At 35.1% G+C, this 27,967-nt stretch overlaps 1 protein-coding gene and 1 long non-coding RNA gene across 2 annotated transcripts; both read right to left on the bottom strand.

Annotated features, from left to right (window-relative positions):
• Positions 1-1,470: 1,470 nt before the first annotated feature.
• Positions 1,471-22,151, bottom strand: LOC146139864 (uncharacterized). The gene is made up of 23 exons (XM_083392539.1): positions 22,086-22,151; positions 21,830-21,907; positions 12,930-13,133; positions 12,804-12,867; positions 12,193-12,267; positions 11,838-12,055; positions 10,842-10,976; positions 10,575-10,730; positions 10,414-10,479; positions 9,952-10,168; positions 9,459-9,643; positions 9,190-9,261; positions 8,933-9,130; positions 8,404-8,475; positions 8,059-8,253; positions 6,739-6,810; positions 6,377-6,571; positions 5,631-5,702; positions 5,329-5,523; positions 4,874-4,945; positions 4,394-4,582; positions 3,512-3,583; positions 1,471-3,431 (listed from the first exon to the last, which is right to left on the bottom strand). Exons 1-23 carry the CDS (start codon positions 22,086-22,088, stop codon positions 3,180-3,182), a joined length of 3,057 nt encoding a protein of 1,018 aa, XP_083248665.1. The 5' UTR covers positions 22,089-22,151; the 3' UTR covers positions 1,471-3,179.
• Positions 22,152-24,195: 2,044 nt separating this feature from the next.
• LOC146139865 (uncharacterized) lies at positions 24,196-26,326 on the bottom strand. Its single transcript, XR_014501327.1, has 3 exons — positions 26,181-26,326; positions 25,530-25,637; positions 24,196-24,803 (listed from the first exon to the last, which is right to left on the bottom strand). It is a non-coding gene; the product is annotated as an uncharacterized LOC146139865 (long non-coding RNA).
• Positions 26,327-27,967: the final 1,641 nt, after the last annotated feature.

The raw sequence follows: 27,967 nt of genomic DNA on the forward strand, positions 1-27,967 counted from the left end.
CACGCGATTCTATTGTCTTGAAAAAACTCCAATTTCGGTGGACAAAAGCCAAGTTGAGGACGGCAAGAGAGATTGTGCGGACGGAAGTGACGAATGTCCTCCGGATAACGGTGACGCCACCATTTTTTCGTCGCAATACGAGCTGATTGGAAACCAGTTTATTCTGGCTATTTTTTGGGTCATGGCGTTGGTGTCCATTGCCGGAAACGCGGCGGTGTTAGCAACTACAGCAAAGGAAATGCTCACCTGGGACAAACCTTCAGTCGCGATGCAATACAACTCGTTGTTTGTGCTTAACTTGTCACTTTCCGATTTTTGCATGGGCCTTTATCTTTTGGTTGTGTGTATTAAGGCAGCCCAGTTCTCGGGGTCCTATTGCTTCCATGATAAACCGTGGCGTACAAGCGCATTTTGTTCATATTTGGGGGCGTTGGTGGTTCTCTCAACAGAAGCGTCTGTATTTATTATGACCGCCATGACCACGTTTAGGGTTATTACAATTATGCGACCATTTATTACTCGAACACTAACCATTATTTGGGGAAGAGTAGCAATTGTCTCCTGCTGGATTTTAGCTATCTTAATTTCCACTCTTCCGCTTTTTATTTCGGATAATTATTTTGCCTCTGGTGTTTGGTTTCCGAACTACTTTTACAAAACTGACCAGATTAGCAAAACTGAATTGCGTACCCTAGCCAGCAGAATGGGACAACATAATTTATCGACCTGGTTCGAAACAAAGAAATTTGTTAAATCTAAAATCCCTTACCTGCCTATATTGGGCGACATAGGTTACTACGGCGAAACAAGTGTATGTATGCCACGAATTTTTGTTAACGTTGGCGATGCTGGATGGGCTTATTCTGCTTTCATAATGTTTCTTAATTTTGCCCTCTTTCTTTACATGGTCATTTGCTACGTGGTCATCTACCGAAAAAGCACAAACAACATTGGCAAGTCTGGCAAGCGTTCTAAAAAGATGCAAAGCCGTATATCTCGCATCGTATTTACCGATTTTGCTTGCTGGGTCCCACTTTGTACATTGGCCTTCGTTCAACTGACTGGGGCTAGTTTACCAGTAGTTGTGTATGCTGTCAGTGCTGGGGTCCTACTGCCCATTAACAGCGCTCTCAATCCACTTATTTATTCCGACATTGTAAGTGGGGTGATCAGTAAAGTTTACAATTTCTGCCGATTGACGGTTTTTCGTCACCAAACTTCGGAATAGCAACAAAAAAACAACTTTACATTCGAAATTAACACTTTTTCGCAAAACCAGAAATTTAGGTGAAGTGAGGCAACATTTCTGTCGTTTAAGATAAATAAAAGTAATACAAAACGTTGAAAAGCGCCACAGCATTTCTTCATTTCTTATTATTGCTGCAGCAAATTCGTCTCATTTTTTTAAACTTTTGTACAGAGTTGTAGTTGCACAGTATTTTTTCAACTTTCTTGTTTAAAAAGTAAAAGATCCGTATATGTTTCGAGCCGTCAGGTTAAAACGTTTGAGAACCACTACTTGAAAAGAAACCGCGGAACTAGCGAAATCAACGAAAACTGTCTAAGCCCTTTTAAATTTAAAATATACAACTTAAACTATGCAAACGCAATTGTTTAGTACGCTAAAACACCTGGTGTTTTCAAGATTGGATGTTTTTCTGGCGAAGCGTTATAATAAACTTTTCATGTCCCACATAAATAAAATTAGAAAATCACCCGTTTCATCCACGTAGCGACGCTTCCTCAATAGCAGCGCAAGTTTTGATTGCTGTGTGGTAATACTGGTTTAACCTGTTGTAATTTTACTGCCGCTATTTAAAGTATATGGACATTCTTTAGTAATCTGTGAGATCGTTATTGCTTGATATTTTGCCATTAATCAATATTTTTGGCAAACAACTTATGAGGATGATTAACCCCACTGCATGGCTAAACAGAAACAACGTAAAGAGTGAGCCTGAAGTACAAAAGGCGCATTTATATCGATTGATTAAGCAAAATTTCCATTTTCGAAAGAGAGACTTGCGCAAATAAAAAAAATTAAAGGTAACAAATAATTAGCGACTTGGCTTGGTAAAAAGGATATATTGTTTACCGGTACGGCGTACGACCATTAATGTTATCAGAACACCGTTTCGGATAGTTTCTGCTTTCTTGTACAACTTAATGTGTACTAATGTTTTTTACACTTTGTTCTAACAAACCTAATTACTGCGAAACAACTACAGCTATGAACCACCGAATTACTAAACAGGTTAGAGGTCTCTTGATATTGTGATTATACGGCTTGTAGGACCACACATAGGCTATAATAAAATACTAAGCGTCTAGGTCGGTAAGCTTGCGATTGTTCAACGGATATATACCACTATAGTATAGGCGTTGGAGTCTAGATATCCAACGATGGTTGCGTAAAATCAGCTGTTAATAACAAAAAGGACGATAGCTGTTCTTCGTTGTGAACAGCACAGCAAATGCCAAAAAACGCAAAAACTTGATTGGTCAGGTCAACGCCAGAAGTCTGTTGCAAAATGTTATCTTTGAAGGTTTCACGCGATATAATTTTACACTAAGACTGGTGAATAACCCACATAACCACGGAAAGGCGTTTTTTAAAGTTATACGAACTGATATGTGTGGTAATTTAAACATAAGACGATTGTTAACACTGTTCAATTTGATTCAAGAGTTGTTTCGTTAGCTTTATAAATTTAAAGCTTTTATGTATGCAACATGATTTGCCAAATGTCCACATTTGGAATCTGAAATTTGACAGATGCACGCTTAAACCTTGGTAAAAGCGATCGATTTTGTTGATTATTTGTCAACATTTCAAAAGAAAACTTGCTTTTCGAAAGATCACTGCGGTTAATTTGTAGTAATGCGAAAATTTGAATCAAATTATTTATAATTAATTTATTGTAAAATTCTTGTATTGTTTAACAACTGCAAGCATATTATTTGCGTGCTATTTACAAAACACGTGTGTTTTAAATGTTACATCGAAAGTTTGGTTACTTTAATATTATATTTAACGCAGACAAACAGGTTGCAACCTGTGTGATGCAAAATCCTGCTGTTTTTTTTTTTGGTTTTCTTTGTAAATTAAAACGAGCTAAGCTCGTCAAGACTCAAGGGCGAAAATACCGCACATATCGAAATAAACATGTTTTTACTGTTTACGAAAACCAGCCTTTGACGGTGGACCAACCACTTTGAACACTTTCTTTTCTTTTACGAAAGAAACCTTTGTGCGATTCGTTTAGCTTTTTGTACGTTTCATACTGGCGTTTGAGGTCTTCTTTAAAATCATCAATCATCTCTACTTTGAAATATGCATCTGGTATTTTTAAGTCAGATATGATGTCCCTCATGTATCCACTGTGGTCTCTTTCCAAGTCTCTCTCTTCCACATAATCTTTTTCACATGTCTTCAAAGAGTTAACAGACATTTTTTTTCTGTTTTAGAATTGTCAGAAGGACTAAACTATATTACTAAAGTTTTACAAACCTTTGACATTTTCTGCATATATTTGTTTTTTCCCTTTTCAAGTTCTGTTTTAATCTTCTGTCTTGCTCCTTCCTAATTAATGTAAAAGAATTATTTTTTACCTCTTTAATGTGGCCGCTTTTTTAGGGTGAATACAGAACAAAGAGGACAGAGAATACAGAGCGTTAAATGTAACCAGAAAATAAGTATGAATTCTACTATTGCCAATTACATAACAGCAAATGTAGAATTCCCCTAATAATTCCGATTTGTTGCCTGATAAAAAGTTTTTGGACAAGTGCGGCAAATATAACGACTACTTATATAATTCAAGTTACCAAATCAATTCGAGCATCGCAACGTATATTTTTCTCGTATAAAGACAAATCGCAAATGTTTTAAACTGCACATTTTCTCCAGCAATAAGGAGTGTATGTGTGACGTCAGGCGCCCCCATGTTGCTTAAGAAGCAGAGATATAGTTTAAAATTACAATAGATATTTTGGAGCATAGTGGTTGGAGGTTGTAGTAAGACGTAATAAAAATATTAAAGCCCATACAGAAGTAAGTATCATTTTGAACATTTCGAATAACTCTTTATGTTGAGAAGTTGAAAATGAATAAAGAGTTATTCGAAACGTTCAAATTGATACCTACTTCTGTATGGGCTTTGATATTTTTATTACGTCTTGCAATAGATATTAGTTATACGATTTAGGATCAGTTACAACTGTGTATCAAGGTAGATGAAATATACAGCACCTACGCGGACAAATACCACCAGCACTATATTACGTAGGAGAATAACAAAACGGTTGGCGTTTTGAAAACTTAACGACCGCAACGTTCATTTCGCAAGTTGTCAAGAGTTTTGTTACTTTATGCTATATAACTCATTGTTACCGTATTTTGTATATTTCTGTCACGCGTGGACGTATACAGGTCGTCCATCATCGATCGGAGGTCGCTTTTTTGGAATTCAAATTCGTTGTGAGGTTCCTGCTTGCTGAGACTGAACTCCTCAAGTGCAGAATCTCGATACATTGTGTGGCGACATTTTAAATCTTCATTTTTTTCACAAGGCAATTTCGGCTGGAAACAACAGAAAACCGAATCGTGACTTTGCCTTAACGTTAATTAACTATAGGGACGTTTTTCAACGAGTTTAAAGTAAGCCCACAAATCCACCAATTGCTTTTGTAAGCTATTTTTCGGAATAAACAATTACGTTTAGAAAGGGATTGTTTAAAATTACCCACAAATATCTGGCAAAATAAAATACACCCCGTATAATTGTGTTTACTAGACTTTAAAGCAACATTAGTGAAAAATGAATATATTTAATACTCAAACAGTCGTAGGCTATGTATTAAATTAACTTACATTTCCTAATTCTTTTCGGTAGCCGATATACACACGACGTTTCGTATTCTTAAACGAACTGCAACGCTCTTGCTAAAAAAATGAACAATTTTGTCGTTTAACGTATGTAAAAACTGTGTGCTGTATGTTGATATGTTTCAACACAATATTTGATGCTTTAATCAGTCAATGTTTTTAATCAAATATATATACTGTATTTAGAATTATTAAATATAGTGTTTTTAACAAAAAACTCACAAAAATAAAGCGTAAAAAGGCAAAGTGGTCAGTTTGTAGTGCCTTTTGTCAAATTAGTCAGACTTTTGAATGCATACTAAATTGATTTACTGATTTGTTCAAATAACGATTGGTGTCTTTATTCGATGCTGTCTAAGTAATATATACATTATCTGCGTGCTGGTAAACGGTTGACACTAAAGGTAAAAAAACAAACTAAATAATTTACGGGCTAATACCTTTCTGGCATCATTTTTGTTCTTTATTTGCTGAAGAGCGTTATCGAGAAAGTCGTCAAGTTGAACCAGACACCCATCCACGAACACAGAGCCTTTTTCTTCGCGCAAAGAGATAATAGCTTGTTTGGCTTGCAGCTTTGCCTTTTTGTGATTTTGTTCGATCAAAGAAACATCGACGTATTCGGTTCCGCAGCCCTAAGAAAAATATAATTTAATTCCTGGAGCAAAACGTGTTATTGGCTTTAATTATAACGTCTTCAGGGTCACATAAGACCTACTACACGCGTAAAACAACAACTCACTTCATTCATGGCAGATGTGTAAATATCTTTGACGATTTTCATTTGCTCCAGCATTTTTTCCTTTTTCAATTTCTGCACGACAAAAACGAACATGTACACGTTTGCATTTTCTGTTTACATGCGTCCTGCTGCCTTATTTATTTCTTGACGATGGGTATAGTAACAAGTGTCAGGCTGATATACGCCTATATCTAATAAGGTCGGCCCTATACTGAATTTTTCATGCCATACTGAAAAAGACCCGTTGCAAGTAGGTGTAACTAAGGCTAAATCAGTATCTTTTTTGTCCTTCATTACATTTGTACTTGTTAATTACTGTATAATATTTTATAGAAAGGTATAGTAGGGTCAGGTTTGAAATCACTTAGATGTATTGGTTTATTTATTTTTTATAAAACTATTGGAATCACTATCTTTCACCACACAATCGAAGCTTCGTGTGCTTCAGACTCTGAATGAAAATAATTTCCAAACATTAAGTCTAAATGATTACAATTGAACACGGTCACCTTCAAAAAAGAAAGTGTCTATTCCAGATTAGGCTCTTGTTGCGGTAAATCAGTTACTTGTGTGTATTTTTTACAAATTTATGACAACCCGTAAGTGTACTAAATTACGTAATGACCAACTAATTTACAACGACTTATTCATATTGCTATAGGGCGCCGTCGACCTTCAGTGACTGGAGACCAATGTCCTATATGGAGTACATGGCGATAATAAAACAGTAAAATGAAACAACTAACCTCATTAAGTTTGTTGTTTTGCTTAAATCTGTTCTCTTCTATGTCGATTTGCCGTAGTAGTTCCTGGCGTTCTGTCTTTCCCAATGGGTGGTCGTTTACTCCAGCCGAAGAATCAAACACACAAAGGGCTTTCTCTTTCGCCGACTCATGTAACGACTCTATCTTATCTTTCGTTAAAGCGCAGTCATTGCAGTTCTATAAGAAACATGAAATGCGCCATAATGTATAAGCAGCAAACCATCGTGAAAGGTAGGACTGTTATTCGTCGGTATTTCTGGATCATATATTTGCGATACAGTTTTTCCTTAGGTTATATCATTCAAACAAAACTGAATTTATTCAATCCATATTTTAGACCCAACCTGCTCCATAAGACTTCGATATTCTCCCAGTGCATTTCGGGATGCTGTTTTGATGTCATTATCCAACTTATCCTGAAAAGATTTCTCAGTTACTCTAAAGGTCGCGTTACAAACCTATTGTTACAGTTCTAAAATAAAGAAAAAAGTTTAGCTAAAGACTTTACAATGGCAATTAGTTCGCCTCGTGACTTTAGATGTCGGTTTCTGATAAAATTCTAATCATTTAATTCAGTGGAATTTAGTGCTTTTCTGAAATGCTATAGAATTAAAATCGAAATGACTAGAAATTAACTAACGTGTTGATGTAATTGACACTTATATTGGACACATGGCATTGAAAAAATGTGCTAACTACATTAGGCGCAAAGCATCCTTAGAAAAACTAGTAAAAACAAAAATAAATATTTTGTTGGGAATTCGTGTTTCGGATTCTGCCTGAGAACAGCTTTTTAAACTGTGGAAACTTGGCCTGGATAAAGCTATTGAATCAGGACCGTAATCACCACCGGTTTAACATGGTAAAAAATAATAACTTTAAAAAAGGTTTCTGATATTTACAATGCTTTCGAAAAATGAAAATAATAGCAATTTTTGCTCTTTTATCTTCAAATGTTATCTTTATGACGATCAATTAACATATTATTTTTTTACGATATAGTTAGAAAATTAATTAAAAGCACTGCAAATATCAGAAACCTTTTTTCAGGTGAGAGAAATATCTTAATATATTGTTATGAAAAGCAGGCGATTCAATAAGGTGCGGATACATCAGAGAATAGGCTAAGTGGCGGTACGCTCCCCAAACTGTATTTTTGCCTATACCTACCTAATTGCAAAACATTTGATTGTATTTCTAGTGTTTCATACCAGATTTTTATTAAAATCATTTCCATAGAAGGCAAAACGTCTCGCCTTCAAAAATAACATTTTGTCACTTTAAATAAAATAAAAGAGATTTTTTTAGCTCAGCAATAATCGGTAACATATTGTAGACCAAACGTGTGGTGTTCTTCTTTTTTCTGTCACTTTGAGATGTAACCTTGTGACGTCACGTTATGGCATAACGTTGTGACATTAAATTAAAATCTGTTTTTTGATGTCATCCGAAAATACGCAGAACCGCCACTCAACTTTAGTAGAGTTAGTAGAAAAACAACTAACGAAATTACACCTTTGTACTGGGTTACTTTTTTGATTGTTTTAAAATGAATCTGCTATTTGCAATTAATATTTTACAACAAAACGTCATATTTCAATACAGATCCCTATAGTAACTGGTCTTTTTATAATAACGTTAAATTCTGTGGCTGTGTATCAAACCTTTTTGATTTTGTTTTCGTGTTGAAATCGTTTGTAAGTTTCATCTAAGACTTTTTGAAAAACTTTTTTTCCTTCAGCGATAATATCCGGCGGCATTTGGCGAGTTTCTTTGTTGAAATAAGCAAGGGCGTCTTTTTGAGCCTTTTTCTCAATTGATTCAGTTTCATGTTCGTCAACAGCTTTGCCTTCACTTAACTGAAATATAGAATGAGATTATAATAAACCAATCGAATCGCATTTTGAATAAGTATACATAGCAGTATTTTGAATAAGTATACATAGCAGTAACAATATTATTCATATATTTACTGTATGAAATTAACCCTTAAGAAAATGTGTATTTACTTCTTCCATTTTACTCTGATAGTTGGCTTGGGCCTTTTCTACAATGGTTCTCATGGAATCCTGCAACTCATACTGCAAAACAAAAAATGTTGTTTTAAACCAGGGGTTCTTAAACTTTTCTTACCGCGGACCCCTAAATTTTATTTTTGCCTCGCGTGGACCACGGTAGGCAAAAAAAAATCAAAATGAGGTCATAAATTGACGTCATAGTACAAATAGACTTCTTAATCTGCTGATTTCGGTCAAAAAATGTGATCGTGGAATAGAGTCTATACATTCAGTGCAAAACCGTTTTATTTTTATTCAAACTGTTTTCTTTAAAAAATTGATTACTTCCTAAATATATTTACACTAATATTTCAATTTGGCCTTCATGGACTCCCTAAAACTAGTTTACGGACCCCAGTTTAAGAACCCATGTTTTAAACGATTGCTTATTATTACCCCGAAAACAAAAATAAATAATTTCAAGGAATCAAAACAAAAGGCATTGTATGTTTGATTTAAAATCATAGTTGCCTTAACCCACCCGCCGAACTTTATTTTGTTGCACCACAAGTTGCACGTGTGAATCCATGTCTTTTTCCAGGCTTTTACGCGACGTTTGAGAAATAAATGAGTTTGCTCCCAACTTTGGTTGCATGTCATATGACCTCAAAACCTCTTCCTTTATAGCCAATTGACTGCGTTGTAGTTTCTCATCGGATAGAAGTTTATTTCCGCATATCTGTGAATCCAAAAGTTTTTTAGTGCAATATGGAATACGAAATGCTAAATTAAACTGACTTTTTCCAGTTTTCCTCGAAATTCGTCTAGGAACTTCTTTCGGGCTGTTTCCATGGTCGCTCTAGCGTTTGCCTGGATAACGCAAGACAACATACGGGTTGGCAGAATTTCATAGTTTCCAAGTGTTGGTTTGCAGCAAGTAATGTGAGTGCAACACAGGATTACAAATAATATTTCGGTTGAAACCAGATTTTGTAAACTTTCCGTGTATCAAATCAGCAATTTAGATCGTTATACTATCTTTAAGGAATCGAACCAAGATTTGTTACCTCCCAAATGGTTGTTACGTCTGGCATCTTTCCGCTCTCGAAAACGTCGAAGTAGGCCAGAGCGAAGGTGACCACTTCGTATCCTGATGCAACTTTTCCGTTAATTTTTTTGACAGTCACTTTCTCTGGTGAAAACAAATGTCTCACCAAACAGCCAGCCAAATCCAAGAAGAGCGGATCAACGTCTAGATTCCAAATCAAACATAGCTGACATTAGATAACAAAAACACCAGGGGTAATTTTTTCTAAAAGGGAATATCAAACGAGATTTGACTGACAAATTTTGAAATGCGTTTGACTATGTAACTACATAATTTTGTTTATTCACTTATCATGGTGTTGGTATATCGTCCGTTTAATTAAAGCTTGAACATGGCTAAAAAAATATGGCTGGATTAAACATCGTTGATAGAAGTAAATAATTTCATTGTGTTCGATTAATAATTCTTTGAAAAACTAATCCCATTTTTACCAACCGTTGAGTTTTAGTTACTTCCATCTTTTTTTCCTCTCACAGCCACATTTCTTCCCGGATAGGGCATAAGAAAGCATGACAACTCCTCAAACGAATCTGTCAGGCTTTTTCTTACTGTTGTTAAGTCGTTGTGTTCGGTGGTGATGTTAAGCTCTCTTGCTAAAATTTCTTTGCCGCCGTTGATGCCGTAATCAAAATCGCTGTCGCCCCAATCGCGAATTAGAAACATAAGTTTCTTTAAGACAAATAAAAATATTACACATTTAAAATTTGCATGAAATATAATTTATTGAAATTAAAATACCACATTCCAACTTTTCAAAGCTATGATAACAATGAATTAAAACTACCTCAAATAATAGTATCAACCAACTTTGGTATTTAATAATATCTAATAAATGTGCTTGACTTGTTCACCAGCTTAGCGAGAACGCGATAGATTAACGATAATTAAAAGGCCGTAAAAGTTACACTGCATACTTGAAAAGACTTTGTCTGGGAACGTCCAGTCTTGCCCGATGCCGCTTTGCCATAATCACAAAAAAGCTGTTAAACCAAAGCATGATCATAATCATACAAATTACAAGAAGTATTATAGAGGGTGTAAAAAAATCTAGTTTTATTCCAAACAAATTGCTCACCTCAAGATGCTGTAAATGATCTTCTTGTATCTGTTGACTTATGTTGTAAATTTGCATTGAGCTGATTAAAGTGCTGAATGCAAATATAATAGAGCATTGCTTCATATTTGTCTGGTTGTCAAAGGAACCTTGAGTGTCCATTAGAAACAATGCCACCTGTATATATATAATAAGTGTGAAAAAGGTGAGTTATTTTAGTTAACTGAAAAAATATGACTATACAAATGTTAATTTAAGGTTAACAGTTAAATTGCTCAAATAATTTACTTCTCCTCTTGTAGCGGTCTCGATGTAGAACGGTTCTTCCCAAATCCAAATCCCAGTGGTCATGCGTTCGGATCCACCTCTCCAACCAAAACCTTCAGTTAACTCCTCTCCCTTTTCCCTTAACCAACCGCCACTCTATAAACCGAGGTAAGAATGCGTTAGTGTGAAATATAAGGGGAGTAAACTGCTCACTTAAGAACACACAAAGTGAAGTAAGTATATGCTAGAATAATTGTATAGTAAAGCCTCCTAATCATTGGTTGCCACACTCTTTTTGCTTGCGGCACGTTAAACAATAAACAAATTTTCAAGGCAGACCTCCCACAAAACAAGTTCATTACAGCTTAACAATTGCCCGTAATACACAGCTAAGCTATAGGTAGACACCAACATCGTCACTTTTGTGACGGCTAACGTGCAAGTCTCGCAAATTTTGTTTTTTTCAAAATTACTAAAAGCGCCACGCACGAATTCTCGAGGCAAACCGGTAATGTGCGGCAAACAGTTTGAAATCACTGCTACAATATTAAACAGTGCTGCTCAAACTTGTAACGCTTAAAGCACACTAACATGGTAAAAAAATTCTCGGCGGCACACTTACAATTTTGGTGAACTGAATCAGGAGATTGCAGTCAATGACGTATTGGGCAAATAAGATTAGATTCAATTTTTCCTAAAGCGATTGGATTTGCTATACAACATCAACATGTGGCAATCCAATCGCTCTAGGTGCAAAAATTGAGATAAATAGCTTAATTTTATAATAAAATGTTAAATGAAAACCTTGAACTTCAAACAAATCTTGTCATCCTACTGAATCACCCAAATCATCAAAAGACTACAATAGCCAAAAGCGGTTGGAGCAATCAACCTGCGACGTTTGGTTGTTTGTCATATTCGGGTGCTTATTCAAAATTAAAGCCCAACAAGTTCACGTGTGGCTAAAAGTGGAAAATATAATTATGTTTCAACAATATTTATACGAACCATCTGAGCTCGCTTTGATGATTGCAAATAGCGAAGAAAGAGATTGAGCATGAAAGACTTTCCTTTGCGAAAAGCGCCGGCCAACGAATAGATTGCAACCGGCGTGTTTCCAACTTGGCGAAATACGCGCGTTAGCTCATCACGGTGTATTGAATACCCTCTTCCGTCATCACCAATCCGAACGATTTGCACAGCATTTTTGGAAGGTGGGCTAAATTTCGCTCGGTCTGCAAAACACGACAATTTGACTGCAGGAATTTAAAGCTGTGGATGTTTGTAATATTGGATTGGGGAGAAATTTTTCCGTTACGAATAGCTGACAAAGATTACATGACACTACAATGAGCTGTAATGCTGTACGTACCCTTGGGTTCACATGCCACAGAAGGCTCTGGTTGGGAGTAATATTGCCGCGCATCTTCTTCAAATTGGTCAGAATCTGCCGGAAATACAAAGACGCTAACTCATTATAAAGCTATGCCACAAAGGCTAATATTTAGGTTTTGTGCGATTGGCATGTGCTTGTAATTATATTATGGCGTCTAAGTTTTGAGACTTTGACGCATTGAAAAAATGTGTTGATATATATCAGTATGAATCTAACAGAGAAGTTCAAGGCAGAAAAAAAGCATATATTTGTTTATAGTTTCAAACAGTTAGATAGTGTTACCTATGACACAATGATTTAGGCAAAGCGTTATAGATTTAACCGCCAAATATTACGTTTATTTGTAATTTTTCAAAATTTATCTTTTTAATCCACGCAGTGCTAAGCTGTGGACTTTAAGCAAAGTTAAATAATGTTACACTATTAGGCTAAAGATTCCAATAGGCAAAGTACCATTTAAATCTAAAGGATTACCTGAAATCGTGCACGGGTATTTTAATTAAGACATTCAGAAATAAAAAAAAGTTGGGAAGTCAGTAGCACTCCTGAATCCCCTATACTGGGCACCATTAAACTTCAACACTTACGCTGATTGTCAGAGTAGTCATACAACATAGTGCTGCCAGAATAGGTGCTAGCCGTTGATGAAAGCTGGAACATTTGTATTTCAATTAGTTATTGAAGTTTTTTTTGGCTAATTGTACATTCCTTACCGCATCTAAATCGTCATTTATCCAGTTACTTTTTTCTTGTTCTTTAAACTGCTTAAAACACTCGGAAAGATTGTCAATCAACATTGTTTGAAACTGGTCAACCATATCCTGTCCAAACCCTTCAGTTTCTTCCCCAAAACGTATCATGGCATTAAGCTCGCATTTTCGTTTTAATACATTTTCTTCAATTCCACCTTGGCGACCCTGTAAACAGGTAACTAGATTTCTTTTTGTGCATGTCATAAAACATGCCATATATTTTTAAACATCAAAAAACGACATGGTTTTAAACACCTTGCAGCAGACTGCATTGCTTGTTTCGTGCAACAAACTTTCGTAATACAGTTCTTAGTGACAAACTTTCGAATATGGTCCTAAATACTGTACTTTCGAAGCTTTTCATGTATAGGTTAGTTTTTCTGTTAGCAGGGTACATCGAAGTTATGAATAAATATAGACAAAATACTTCGTGTTTTGCTCGTGAGGAATTGACAGTGTTTGCGCTTGGAAAGGGGGAATATAGCAAACACTTTGAGAACCACAGGCCTAGGAAAAGAAAAAAGGTAATGGCAAACTAAATGTGTAAAAAAGAAGATATCTCCTCGCCCTTACACATAAATGCCGACAATGACTTATTTGAAACAAATATTCTTAACTTTTCTGTCTTCATTTCTAATTTATAGGCACTTACAAGAGAAATATTATAAAATATATTTTTACGTATACTTTTAATTGCTACCAACCAGTTTATGTGTTTGCATTATTTCGTTGGTTTTTTTTCTAGAGAATAATGATGCCTTATTGTGGGGCGAAATATATTTCTCATATAAATGACTAGAGCTTATAAATGACTGACTTTGATCAAGACTATAAAGTCTAAAGAAAATTTGTTTGTGCTGATATGGCATTTATCGCTAAGTTTTGCAGCGCAAACAAAACTAAGAAATGTTTCGTTTGTTATCTGCGTTATGTGCGTGACCTAAATGGTGCCAAGGTACCAAACGTGAATAATATTTATCCGAAAGGTTAGCAACTGACTTCCAACAACTTAAACATGAAAAAAGAGAAAAAAGAAAACCACGATGTCTATCCACTAGGCTTTTATGCAGTACAACATTACAAAAAAGTTCGTTTTGTAATTTACATGGCGTCTTTAAGTGCTGTCCAGCCATTTGCACATCAATTTCGTAGGACGACGTTTCTAAACTTCGCTTCCTGAGGGCGCTACCGAGCATTATTCGGGTGGCCATCAACAAAATATACTTTTTTCAATTATCGGCAAGTAACACTTAAATTTGTGTACTTTATAATAAATTCAGAAATCTTCCTGATGATGTCTGTATTATATTTTTCTAAAAGTTTAACAAGGGGCCACAAATATTGGAGAGTAAAAGGGACATGAAAGGGACAACCCTTAATAGGTTAAGAACCTCTGCACTAAACCCATGTTCTAAAGAAGCGGTTCTTAACCTATGGATAATTAGTACTTACCCACATGTTGGTAATTTCGGGATAGCAGGTGGGTAATCAGCTGAACCAGAATATATAGAATTATAGATGTAACAAACAATGCCACAGCTGTAAGTGACAAAGTTGCTTTATTACTTTTACTTTTTTATGTTTTAAGTTCTTTTTAAACAACCAAACAAGCATTACTTTTGGAATTGTGTCGTGATAGTGATAAATTTTGTCATAATCAGCTCAGTTAAAGGCTGTTTTACGAGCAAGCTTGATAACTGCGTTGCTGTTAGTGCTTATTTTTGAAGATATTCTTAGTGGGGTTGCTTGGGGTATAGCATAGCTACCAAGTGTACGTTTAGAGTTAGTTTTAAGACGAGCGTGCTATATTTTGCTGAATAACGGTGTTTTATATATTTAGTACGGTAAAATAGCAAAATAAACTAGACAGGGTGTGCGGTTTTTGTATATTTTTCCAGGGGGTATAGCGCGGTTCTACTATATTATATCAGGGGGTATGGTGCGGTTCTACTATATTATACCAGGGGGGTACAGCGCAGTTCTACTATACTTTACCAGGGTGTCATTCCTTAGTTATTCTATATTCTTTCAACGGGTCTTATTTGTCAGTGTCCATATACTCCCAATGTTGTGCTTCCAGTTTCGGTGCTTTAGCAGGCAAAAGCGGATGTGGCCCGAAGTTGCGTGGTATAGGTTGGACATGGTGCACTTTTACAAGAATGATTGTCAGTGGTCTTAATATAAATTTGGCTGCGAAGCAAACCTATAACTTGTCTTTATAATTAAAAAATATTTGACAATTTTTTCTTGCACCCCTGTACGCCTCTCATTGGGGACAAAAGTCAATAGTGTGACGTAATCGATTTAGTTCTTTACAGCTATATACTCTAACCTAGCGGCAGAAAACCTTTAATGCTGAATTTGTTCATATCGCTTGCTTTATTCTGGCCGCGAAGCGTCTGGCTGCCTACTGTGCTTTTTTTGTCCAGCGCGTGCAACATCCATTGTGCAAAGTGTCTCGTCTTAGTGAATTAAACTTATTGCTCTTACAAAACAACATATTTTACCGCCGCAGATTGAAATGAAAAATTGTGGAGGCAGTGTACACCACTCTGTTTCCAGTTTTTATTCTATGAATGAAATCACTTTAATTTCTATATTTTTGTTTAGTTGTTTTCCCCCATAGATTAATTATTTCAAATTGAAGTTCAAAATTGGCCTGAGGAGCAATCTATAATTTGTCTTTATAATTGAAAACTATTTAACAATGTTTTCTTTAGTTTTTTAGAGACCTCTAAACACAAAAACGGCCGAATTTTAATTTTACCCCCCTAAATTACTCCCCTTTTTATCAAGAGGTAAAATGTTTATTTTAACATCAGCTTTAAATGGTTCTCTAACATTTGTGAAATTTTCAGATGTTTATGTCATTTCCTTCTAGTGTAAATATATCATTAAAATTTCCTAAAGTGTTGTGCATTTTGACCCCCCGGATGAAAAGTTCAGGGGTAAGGTTTAAACTTTTGTTACTTAGCATTGTATATGTCATGTAACCATCATCCATAAATATATCAGATTTTTTTTACATTTTTTTATCTCTGAAGAGTGCTTAAAACCAAAATTAACAAAAAATGACAGTTTTGCCCCCCTAAAAACCACCCCTTAGAACCTAGGCAATTTTTTTTTATATTAGAAACAACTTTGTGAGGGTATTTAACAGTTGTGAAAATTTCATGTTCCAACTATGTTTTTTTCCTTGTCAAAAGTGAGCCATAAAAAATTGACTGAAAAAAAAAAAATAATAATAACTAGACAGGGTGTGCGGTTTTTGTATATTTTGCTAGGGGGTTATAGCGCGGTTCTACTATATTATACCAGGGGGGGTATAGCGCAGTTCCACTATACTTTACCAGGGTGTTATTCCTTGGTTATTCTATATTCTTTCAACGGGTATTATTTGTCAGTGTCCATTTACTCCCAATGTTGTGCTTCCAGTTTCGGTGCTTTAGCAGGCAAAAGCGGATGTGGCCCGAAGTTGCGTGTTATAGGTTGGACATGGTGCACTTTTACAAGATTGATTGCCAGTGGTCTTAATATAAATTTGTCTGCGAAGCAAACCTATAACTTGTCTTTATAATTGAAAAATATTTGACAATTTTTTCTTGCACCCCTATACGCCTCTAATTGGGGACAAAAATCAATAGTGTGATGTGTTCGATTTAGTTCTTTACAGCTATCTACTCTAATCTAGCGGCAGAAAACCTTTAATGCTGAATTTGTTCATATCACTTGCTTTATTCTGGCCGCGAAGCGACTGGCTCCCTGCTGTGCTTTTTTTGTCCAGCGTGGGCAACATTCATAGTGCGAAGTGGCTTGTCTCAGGGAAACTAAGCGCGTGCGACTTGCCTTTTAAAAAGAGGCTTCTCTTAGTAAATTAACTTATTGCTTTTACAAAACAACATATTTTACCGCCGCAGATTGAAATGAAAAATTGTGGAGGCAGTGTACACCACTCTGTTTCCAGTTTTTATTCTATGAATGAAATCACTTTAATTTCTATATTTTTGTTTAGTTGTTTTCCCCCATAGGTTAATTATTTTAAATTGAAGTTCAAAATTGGCCTGAGGAGCAATCTATAATTTGTCTTTATAATTGAAAACTATTTAACAATGTTTTCTTTAGTTTTTTAGACACCTCTAAACACAAAAACGGCCGAATTTTAATTTTACCCCGCTAAATTACTCCCCTTTTTTTCAAGAGGTAAAATGTTTATTTTAACATCAGCTTTAAATGGTTCACTAACATTTGTGAAATTTTCAGATGTTTATGTCATTTCCTTCTAGTGTAAATATATCATTAAAATTTCCTAAAGTGTTGTGCATTTTGACCCCCCGGATGAAAAGTTCAGGGGTAAGGTTTAAAATTTTGTTACTTAGCATTGTATATGTCATGTAACCATCATCCATAAATATATCAGATTTTTTTTACATTATTTTATCTCTGAAAAGTGCTTAAAACCAAAATTAACAAAAAATGACAGTTTTGCCCCCCTAAAAACCACCCCTTAGAACCTAGGCAATTTTTTTTTATATTAGAAACAACTTTGTGAGGGTATTTAACAGTTGTGAAAATTTCAGGTTCCAACTATGTTTTTTTCATTGTCAAAAGTGAGCCATAAAAAATTGACTGAAAGAAAAAAAAAAAAAAAAAAAAAAAAAAAAAAATAATTCGGACAAAAACAACATGTGTCCAAAAAAAAATTTTTTTTTTCGGGCCACATAATAACTAGACAGGGTGTGCGGTTTTTGTATATTTTGCTAGGGGGTTATAGCGCGGTTCTATTATATTATACCAGGGGGGGTATAGCGCAGTTCCACTATACTTTACCAGGTTGTTATTCCTTGGTTATTCTATATTCTTTCAACGGGTCTTATTTGTCAGTGTCCATATACTCCCAATGTTGTGCTTCCAGTTTCGGTGCTTTAGCAGGCAAAAGCGGATGTGGCCCGAAGTTGCGTGTTATAGGTTGGACATGGTGCACTTTTACAAGATTGAATGCCAGTGGTCTTAATATAAATTTGGCTGCGAAGCAAACCTATAACTTGTCTTTAGAATTGAAAAATATTTGACAATTTTTTCTTGCACCCCTATACGCCTCTAATTGGGGACAAAAATCAATAGTGTGATGTGTTCGATTTAGTTCTTTACAGCTATCTACTCTAATCTAGCGGCAGAAAACCTTCAGTACAGAATTTGTTCATATCGCTTGCCTTATTCTGGCCGCGAAGCGGCTGGCTCCCTGCTGTGCTTTTTTTGTCCAGCGCGTGCAACATCCATTGTGCAAAGTGTCTCGTCTTAGTGAATTAAACTTATTGCTCTTACAAAACAACATATTTTACCGCCGCAGATTGAAATGAAAAATTGTGGAGGCAGTGTACACCACTCTGTTTCCAGTTTTTATTCTATGAATGAAATCACTTTAATTTCTATATTTTTGTTTAGTTGTTTTCCCCCATAGGTTAATTATTTTAAATTGAAGTTCAAAATTGGCCTGAGGAGCAATCTATAATTTGTCTTTATAATTGAAAACTATTTAACAATGTTTTCTTTAGTTTTTTAGACACCTCTAAACACAAAAATGGCCGAATTTTAATTTTGCCCCCCTAAAATACTCCCCTATTTTCAAGAGGTAAAATGTTTATTTTAACATCAGCTTTAAATGGTTCTCTAACATTTGTGAAATTTTCAGATTTTTATGTCATTTCCTTCTAGTGTAAATATATCATTGAAATTTCCTAAAGTGTTGTGCATTTTGACCCCCCCGGATAAACAGTTCAGGGCTAATGTTTAAAATTTTGTTACTTAGCATTGTATATGTCATGTATCCATCATCCATAAATATATCAGATTTTTTTTACATTTTTTTATCTCTGAAAAGTGCCAAAAACCAAAATTAAAAAAAAAATGACAGTTTTGCCCCCCTAAAAACCACCCCTTAGAACCTAGGTAATTTTTTTTTATATTAGAAACAACTTTGGGAGGGTATTTAACAGTTGTGAAAATTTCATGTTCCAACTATGTTTTTTTCCTTGTCAAAAGTGAGCCATAGTGCCGAAAACCAAAATAAACAAAAAATGACAGTTTTACCCCCCTAAAAACCACCCCTTAGAACCTAGGCAATTTTTTTTTATATTATAAACAACTTTGGGAGGGTATTTAACAGTTGTGAAAATTTCATGTTCCAACTATGTTTTTTTCCTTGTCAAAAGTGAGCCATAAAAATTGACTGAAAAAAAAAAAAATAATAATAATAACTAGACAGGGTGTGCGGTTTTTGTATATTTTTCCAGGGGGTATAGCGCGGTTCTACTATATTATATCAGGGGGTATGGTGCGGTTCTACTATATTATACCAGGGGGGTACAGCGCAGTTCTACTATACTTTACCAGGGTGTCATTCCTTAGTTATTCTATATTCTTTCAACGGGTCTTATTTGTCAGTGTCCATATACTCCCAATGTTGTGCTTCCAGTTTCGGTGCTTTAGCAGGCAAAAGCGGATGTGGCCCGAAGTTGTGTGGTATAGGTTGGACATGGTGCACTTTTACAAGAATGATTGTCAGTGGTCTTAATATAAATTTGGCTGCGAAGCAAACCTATAACTTGTCTTTATAATTAAAAAATATTTGACAATTTTTTCTTGCACCCCTGTACGCCTCTCATTGGGGACAAAAGTCAATAGTGTGACGTAATCGAATTAGTTCTTTACAGCTATATACTCTAACCTAGCGGCAGAAAACCTTTAATGCTGAATTTGTTCATATCGCTTGCTTTATTCTGGCCGCGAAGCGTCTGGCTGCCTACTGTGCTTTTTTTGTCCAGCGCGTACAACATTCATTGTGCGAAGTGGCTTGTCTCAGGGAAACTAAGCGCGTGCGACTTGCCTTTTAAAAAGAGGCTTCTCTTAGTAAATTAACTTATTGCTTTTACAAAACAACATATTTTACCGCCGCAGATTGAAATGAAAAATTGTGGAGGCAGTGTACACCACTCTGTTTCCAGTTTTTATTCTATGAATGAAATCACTTTAATTTCTATATTTTTGTTTAGTTGTTTTCCCCCATAGGTTAATTATTTTAAATTGAAGTTCAAAATTGGCCTGAGGAGCAATCTATAATTTGTCTTTATAATTGAAAACTATTTAACAATGTTTTCTTTAGTTTTTTAGACACCTCTAAACACAAAAACGGCCGAATTTTAATTTTGCCCCCCTAAATTACTCCCCTTTTTATCAAGAGGTAAAATGTTTATTTTAACATCAGCTTTAAATGGTTCTTTAACATTTGTGAAATTTCCTAGGCAATTTTTTTTTATATTAGAAACAACTTTGGGAGGGTATTTAACAGTTGTGAAAATTTCATGTTCCAACTATGTTTTTTTCCTTGTCAAAAGTGAGCCATAAAAAATTGACTGAAAAAAAAAATAAATAAATAAAAATAATTCGGACAAAAACAACGTGTCCAAAAAAAAATTTTTTTTTTCGGGCCACATAAAAATAATTCGGACAAAAACAACATGTGTCCAAAAAAATAATTTTTTTTTTCGGGCCACATAATTCGGACAAAAACAACATGTGTCCAAAAAAAAATTTTTTTTTTCGGGCCACATTTTGGGTAGTAATACTTTGATATCGACAGAAAAGGGTAATAGGGTGAAAAAGTTAAGAACCCCTGTTCTATTATGTATTACTACTAAATAATGAAAACACTAATACTCGACTCATCCCCACCGAAACGCTAACTCGCACCCTAACCCAAATAAGTGCGCTTTAACAATTGTGGTAGGATTCTAGACCTGCACCAATTATTTCTATCGACAATACGCATAGCTTAAAATCCTAAATATTGAAGCTCGTCGTTTCTACCACATTCGGGTATGTTGTAATAGTAACCAGAAAAACATGGCAGAACAGTGTAAAAATAGAGATTCTTGTGTATAATTTTATTAAAGCCTTTAGATTTGGTGTGAAAATAACACGGGGCCTTTTACAGATTAAATCACTTAACCATATGCTTTTAAAATGCTTTGCGGCTTGAAATCGGTTTATTTTAATACTACTTAATATTATCATTATTAGGCTATCGTGTATAGCTTTTTTCAAAAATAAATTTAAGCTTTTGAATTCGTGAAACAGCTTTCGTTCTAACGTAATTTAACTTTTGCGCTTGTGTAGGCTGATATCATGTTTGCCCAGACGAAATATGATCAGCGTTGCGTAGCGAACGACAGAGCTGGCGACCGCAAAGCGTTCGCAGTCGCAGTCTGAGGTAGCCTACTTCAAATAGCTTCGCAATGCACTCGAAAAAGCGGAACCACTGCTCTAGCGCATTTCGCTTAAAACTCCAATGCCAAAATCTCGCATGGTTACCTATTCTCTTTTTCAAAAAAATATTTCTATTAACAAAGTGGTATACGCCCATTTTAGCTTTGGTAACACTGGGTGTTAGTTTACTTATATTATTACTGTCCAACTGCGAAACCTTCTGGTTAATGGCCAAGTCTCGGCTTGCAGCGTCTGTTTGCAAAAGTTATGCCTTGTGAAACAACGATAGGCAGTTACACCAACCAAGTATAGTCGGAGGTCGAAATAATAAAAAATGTTTGTGGATAAACAAATGTCCAATGTGGTGAAGCCTTTAAACAGTTTCTAATGCTGTACACTTCGGTAAACCTCGAATTTTGTTACGTGTCGCTCAAACTACGACAAATCGTTTGTTTGAAAAAATAAAATACCTTGTTTGTTTCGCAGTATGGTCATTACACTTGACAACTGAATCTATTTTTGATTTTTGTAACGTTGCTACAAAACATCTCTAAAACCATCAATAATTTACTACTGATAGCACTTCAAAAAATACCGACCTGATGCAATTCCTCATTGAAATCACTTCCTATTTTCAGCACCGTATTGATCAAATAATCCTGCACGTCGTCGTTATCCTACAATAAGTATTACAGAAGCATGTAGAATGGTTCGTTGTTGTACAAACTAATAGTTTGAAGAAGAGATTTAATTATCGTTATTGTGCTGCTATGCTGCAAAACAACTTTTGAGCCTATGAGCTTTGCGTAGCCTATATGTAGCCTTACTGAAAATACATAGATCTATAAGACTTACCATTTGATCTTTTATTTGAATTTGATATTGCTCTGTTCACCAGCTCATATAAGACTACAGTTTGGGAATGGCAGTGTAGCCTACTGAAAAAGCGGAACTACAATTCCCAGGAGGGTTCGCGATCGAAAATGCGCTTGTCGATGTAGTTATGTCAATCATTAACAACCTGTAAAGCCCAAGTTGAAACAATCTCGTCTGTTTACTTAGTGCTCTAGTTCCCTTTTTTTCAACTTTAGCAAGACAAATGTATTGTATTGCTTTGTTACGTGTTTATTTTACCTAGTTTTTATCCAAACGGGGCCAATCCTATTATACTCTAGATTTATATTTGAAATAAAAGTTTTCCTGATTTTAAACCAGACTTTGGTTCTGGGCACAAATATATTAGCGTCATTAGCGCAAATTAGCTTGTTTCTAGCAAGGAATGTCCGATCCTCGACATTTTATTTCGATACCGATACCCGGTATTTTGCGTAAAAGTATCGCGATCCGATCCATAACTAATATAAGTCATTATTATGTTCAAACAAGCAAAATATAAGAAATTAAATTGTTCAAAGCTATTTAAAAAAAATTAAATCGTTCAAAGCTAAGGTTTTAGGTGAAACTTTATTTATGCGTGTTAAGAATTAAATGAACTCAATTGTAAACATATTGGTTTTAAAAACTTACCTTCTAAGCTGGAAATTGCTGCGGGTATTGGTAAATTATAGATGATGTGTTTACTCAGTTTGGTAGCGTACCCGCACCTATACCACAATCGATTTGGACCAGTGGCCTACCGATACCGATACTATTACTTGGCATGAGGTAACGACTCCAATTGGATATCATCGAACTTCTCGTACATATATGGACAAAAAGCCAAGTGACTACGAAAAGTGTAAGCCCATCGAAAAAGCTATTTGCAGGTAAGCATAAACCAGGGATTGTCTGCTTCCTTGAAATATATCAGGACCCGAAACTTTTTTACAACCAGGAAAATAAAAAAATAAAAGACATACTGTACAATAATATGCTTAAATGAATGATATGGATGTTATCCATATAATATAAAATAAATTGCAAAATTCCTTCGCGAACCTTTGTTTACCACAATATAGGTAGGCTATATAAATACACTCCTGAAGAAAACTTATAGTTTATTCAGCAGCATCACCTTCGAAACCATTTGTCCTTATGTTACTGTTTCTCATAATTTTATTTACATATTCAGGTTAACACGTCATCTTACGTAGTTATACTGATCTTTAACCATATTTTCAGTGTTTTTCAAGGGTTAAAGGGCTATATTGAATAAGGGGAAACAAACAAACTTCATTTAATCACTCTAAACTCTATTGTTGCTCCATTAGGCACTTTATATATAAATCGAAAAAATAGTTAAACTGATAATATAGCACAATAAATAAGTCAAAAAAATGCTAAACTATTAATAGTTGCAATGTAAGATAGATACACATATGTGTTCAACAACTGGGATCTAGCTCTTCTGAAGCTGCATTTTGACCAACGATTACGGCTTACGTACCCCTTAGTACACCGAAAGCCATCGCCGACTAACCGAAACTGTCATTCAATATCATTAACCAATGAATCAATGATGTAAGCAAGGCAGGCTAGAAAAACAACTAGCTTGGAGTGGTATTCGAATTCACGACCTTCAGCAATACCGGGACCGTCGTTCTGCCAACTGAGCTTTTTACAGGCTGAGAGAGGAGGGAGTCAAAAAACAACCACATGACAATGCTTGCGAAATTCTGTACGTACAAGCAACTTAACATTACATGGAATCTACAGTAACATATACCATCAACCAGTGAATAAATGATGCAAGCTAAGGTAGGTTAGGAAAAGGTAGGCTTGCTTGCATCGCTGATCGACAGATCCGGTAAGTTGGCGTATGTTTTTTTCTCGACCACGCTTTCTCTTGACAACCATACGCCTACTTAACGTATCTGTCGATAAATGAAGCGAGCAAGCCTGCCTCCTTCGAGCCTGCCTTTGCTTGCATCATTCATTCGTTGGTTGATGGTATGGTACTGTAGATTTCATGTAATGTGAAGTTGCTTGTACGTACAGAATGTAGCAAACATTTGCATATGGTTGTTTCTTGACTCCTTCCCTCTGAGCCTGTGTATAGCTCAGTTGGCAGAGTGAAGGGCCTGGCATGGCCGGGGGCGTGAGTTCGAACCTTACTGCAGGCTAGTTGTTTTACTGGCCTGCCCTGCTTGAATAATTGATCGACAGATTCGGTAAGTCTACGATGGCTTTCGGTGCACTATTAATAGTTGGTTATACATACAATGTATATTTTAGTAAAACTGAATTTACACTTAAATTCGAAGAGAAATATTAAATTTGTAGAAAAGCATACGTAGAAGGAAATAGATTATTTCATCATACTATAAATGCGTTGAAAAATAGTAATTAATTTTCTTTAGCTTTACACCGACACAAAACATTTTGTCGGATAACTGTAATGGAAAAGTTCTATCAAAGGGTAATTTCGCCCCGCGGAAAAATACGTCAAAATCCTTGAATGTGTTTATGGCAAGCATAGGCTTTAATATACAACAAATCTCTATATGCGTGGCAAAATGCATTGTTTCCTTATTTTTTCTTGTTGGATCTTTCCATTCTTGGTGATTCGTTGTTTCTTTTTTTATATTCATTCTTCCAATCGCTTCCGAGCGTTTCACATAAACGCTGGTCGATCTGAATAAACATAAATAAAGCCATTCAGCAGTAAACAGTGCTATATATACAGTATACCTTCCATTGCGCTTGCGTGGAGATAGAGTGACGGTTGAGGTTTGGCGTAGGGTGTGAAAAATTCTTCTAGGTTATTTTTGTTTACACGACTAAGGTTTTGTTATATTTTATTACGATTTAAAAGGCGTGTCTGATATAGTTACAGGATATAAAAAAAAAACTGACCCCTAGGATTTTTGTTTTACGGATTCAGGATTTTTGTTTGGGACGGCCATGAATTTTTCAGAGATGGCATCACAAAGTTTTGTCATAACGTAACGTTACAAGTTACGTTGAAACGGGAAGTCATGAAGTAACCTTAAAAACACCACCCAGTTTCGTTACTTTGTTAACAGTTATATATTGGAGAGTTGTTACTTAAATACAAAACCTATGCATTACAAAGGTGTTTTTTATTTGTTCACACACAAAATTTTACATTATTTTGTTTGACAAAGCTTTCATTCTAGAGGGTGCGACAAGACGCATGGCGTCTATTGGAAAAAATTATTGTTGTAAAATGGGTTAAGACATACAAAAAAAACATACGTGAGATTCAACTAAACCTCTAGGAAATTTTGTTTCTTTTTTGTAAATTTGTTAGACAAACAAGTGTTTTGTAAACAAGATAGGGGTAAATAAAAATACACCTAACAAAATCGTATAAATTCGATGAAACTATATGTTTACCTGCTCTGCCCCGTCAGAAATCTCCTCGTAGCATAGTCGCATTGTTGAGAACGCCCTTCGAATCACGTGATCTGCGTCACTTTCGTTCGTCACAGAGTGAATTTTTGTCTGTCAGTGAAAGTATGGAGTTTTAATATACAGGCTATTCTTTAGCTTGACAGAAGTTCTTAAGTTTTATCAACGAAAGTTGCAAAATATTACTTGTCAATAGAACGAAAATTGCAAAATTAGTTTTCATCTGATATTGATATAATTTTTACTAAAAAAATGTTATTGTATTAATATATATTTTACAGAGGGTAGGTTAATGATTAATTATCGACTGATGATCAGCAATTATAGACTATTAATATCGGCAAAAGTAAATTTCAATATTTTGCAAGCAGAATTGTACCTGATGAGCATGTAAATCCGTATTAAACACTACATTTCGCACCATATGTATTCAAATAAATTTAAACTTAAGAAATTATTTTCTATAATTTTCGTTTGTGAACAAGATTCCGTTGAGCTACACTAAAAGCATATGGAAATACTTCTTATCGCCTTGTAGGAATAACTCTCGACTAAGCTTAAAAAATATGTCGACACTGCTCGCGCAAAACAAAGTTTCAGGGTAATCTTTATTTCATAGTGCAGAAAACATCTTACCTGTAAGAATGATTCGAAACCTCCGCCAGTCATTTTTAACTTCGATTTATGAAATCTCTACAAAGACACCAATTCTAAAATTTAGAAACGAATTTGTAAACGCTGACTCTCTGCTAGGTAGGCTGGGTATAGGACAAACACGCACTCTGTATTGCCTTAAGAACAATGGAACACGATACTTAATCTAGCTGGTGCTCACGCCAGAAATGCGCAATGAAACCTGAACCTACGTATAATGTAGAACCATGAAGATACATGTTTAAAAGGACAATGTTTACTACGTTAACACTACATAAGCATTTGGTCGTACATTTTATCTCATGCCCTTTTATTTCTTAACATTTTACTTGAGAAGGTCATTTTTGCCAAAAATACCTACAAGATTAAGTAACAAATATTTTCCAGCTGCCTCACAACATAAAGCTAGTGCGTTCTGTGTCTTAAATTATTTCTAACTGCAACATTTATGATTTATTGTTTCAAACCATGACGTGGTCTATCGCAATTGGACTACGCCGCAAAATATGTTGTAATCATATTCTAACGTCGATGCACATAACAAATTTATTTTCCTCTGGTATGTTTTCGCAACTTATTTCCCAGATACGCTCAATAATTTAAAAAATCATTCTTGCTATAATGCTGTAAAGCGTTTCAGGCGCTAAACCTAAGTTATGCTTTTAAAATTCCATTTAAAATACGGCCTCGTAAACATGTTGTCCACGCGTTGTCATATAGCCATATCCAATTTCAAGCGAGGCAGTAAAACTGCTAATAGAAAAAAAATCCTAGCACAATTCACTCGCTGTATTAAATCGGACTTCGTGTTGAAAAAGGTTAAATTTTGGTTATCCAATAAAGACAACATCTTTATCAAATATTTAAGGATTCGGCCTATATTGGACCTTGATGTCATTCATACCAAGTATTTAAGGTAAAACGAACTTTAAATCCACTGATTACATTTAAATCCGTGTTTTGTAAACCCTTCTGACTCTCCGAACCATTACTGTTTTAAAAACATATGCTATACGACATGGAGGCAAACACAGTGTGCACCTCAAAATTGCTCGTATATAGGCTACATCTTTTTGCAATTGATTTAACACCTAGCAGTTCCAGTCTAACGCCTTTTTGCCCAACCTGACTCCCTAATTTTGTATAAAATGCCCTCTTTAGTCATAATATTTATTTTAAATCTACTGTATTCTAATCGACAATTGTATTGATGAATAGTTTACACGCGCCTGTGGGCTGTTTTTGTGTATTCAGAAAAAATAATATTTAAAAATCGAAGGGTTACAAAAGAAACAATAAACGACGACCGATGTAAGGGCGTGCTTTTCAAGAAAACAATTTCTATAGTAAGAAAAATAGCATTTTGCTCGTCATGTGTATTGTCAGCTGATAGACCTTTGTCATATCAATATCAAAATACCGGGTTAGCCTACGCTACATTTCCAAATAAATCGTAATAACATAGGGATAAAACTACACACTGTTCTTCCATCGCGAGCGTTTGAGTGCTGGTGCTTAAAGATTTTTCTACTACACTTTGTTTTATAAAACTATAAGGTAATCAGGAATATAAGACATGCATATAGCCTAATCAATAATTTATTCCATGCAACAAATGTTTTACTTTATAGCACATAAAGGTTATACTAACTCCAATGCGATCGGTGTCAAAAAGATTTCTGTATAATACGTCAAACTAATTTCATTTTTTTTAAATGCTTAACGTGAAAATGTTTAATTTAACCAAAAACATTTTTGATGCAATGACA

This window comes from Ascidiella aspersa, chromosome 6 (genome assembly GCF_963924565.1).
Source record: "Ascidiella aspersa chromosome 6, kaAscAspe10.2, whole genome shotgun sequence".
NCBI classification, from domain to species: domain Eukaryota; kingdom Metazoa; phylum Chordata; class Ascidiacea; order Phlebobranchia; family Ascidiidae; genus Ascidiella; species Ascidiella aspersa.

Excerpts from the sequence above, each read along its gene's own strand:
- LOC146139864 (XM_083392539.1), bottom strand. Across the intron at positions 10,977-11,837 it reads ATTTGCAATCATCAAAGCGA|AGTGGCGGTTGGTTAAGGGA; the intron begins GCTCAGATGGTT and ends CTCGGTTTATAG. Across the intron at positions 4,583-4,873 it reads ACCGAAAAGAATTAGGAAAT|CCGAAATTGCCTTGTGAAAA; the intron begins GTAAGTTAATTT and ends TGTTGTTTCCAG.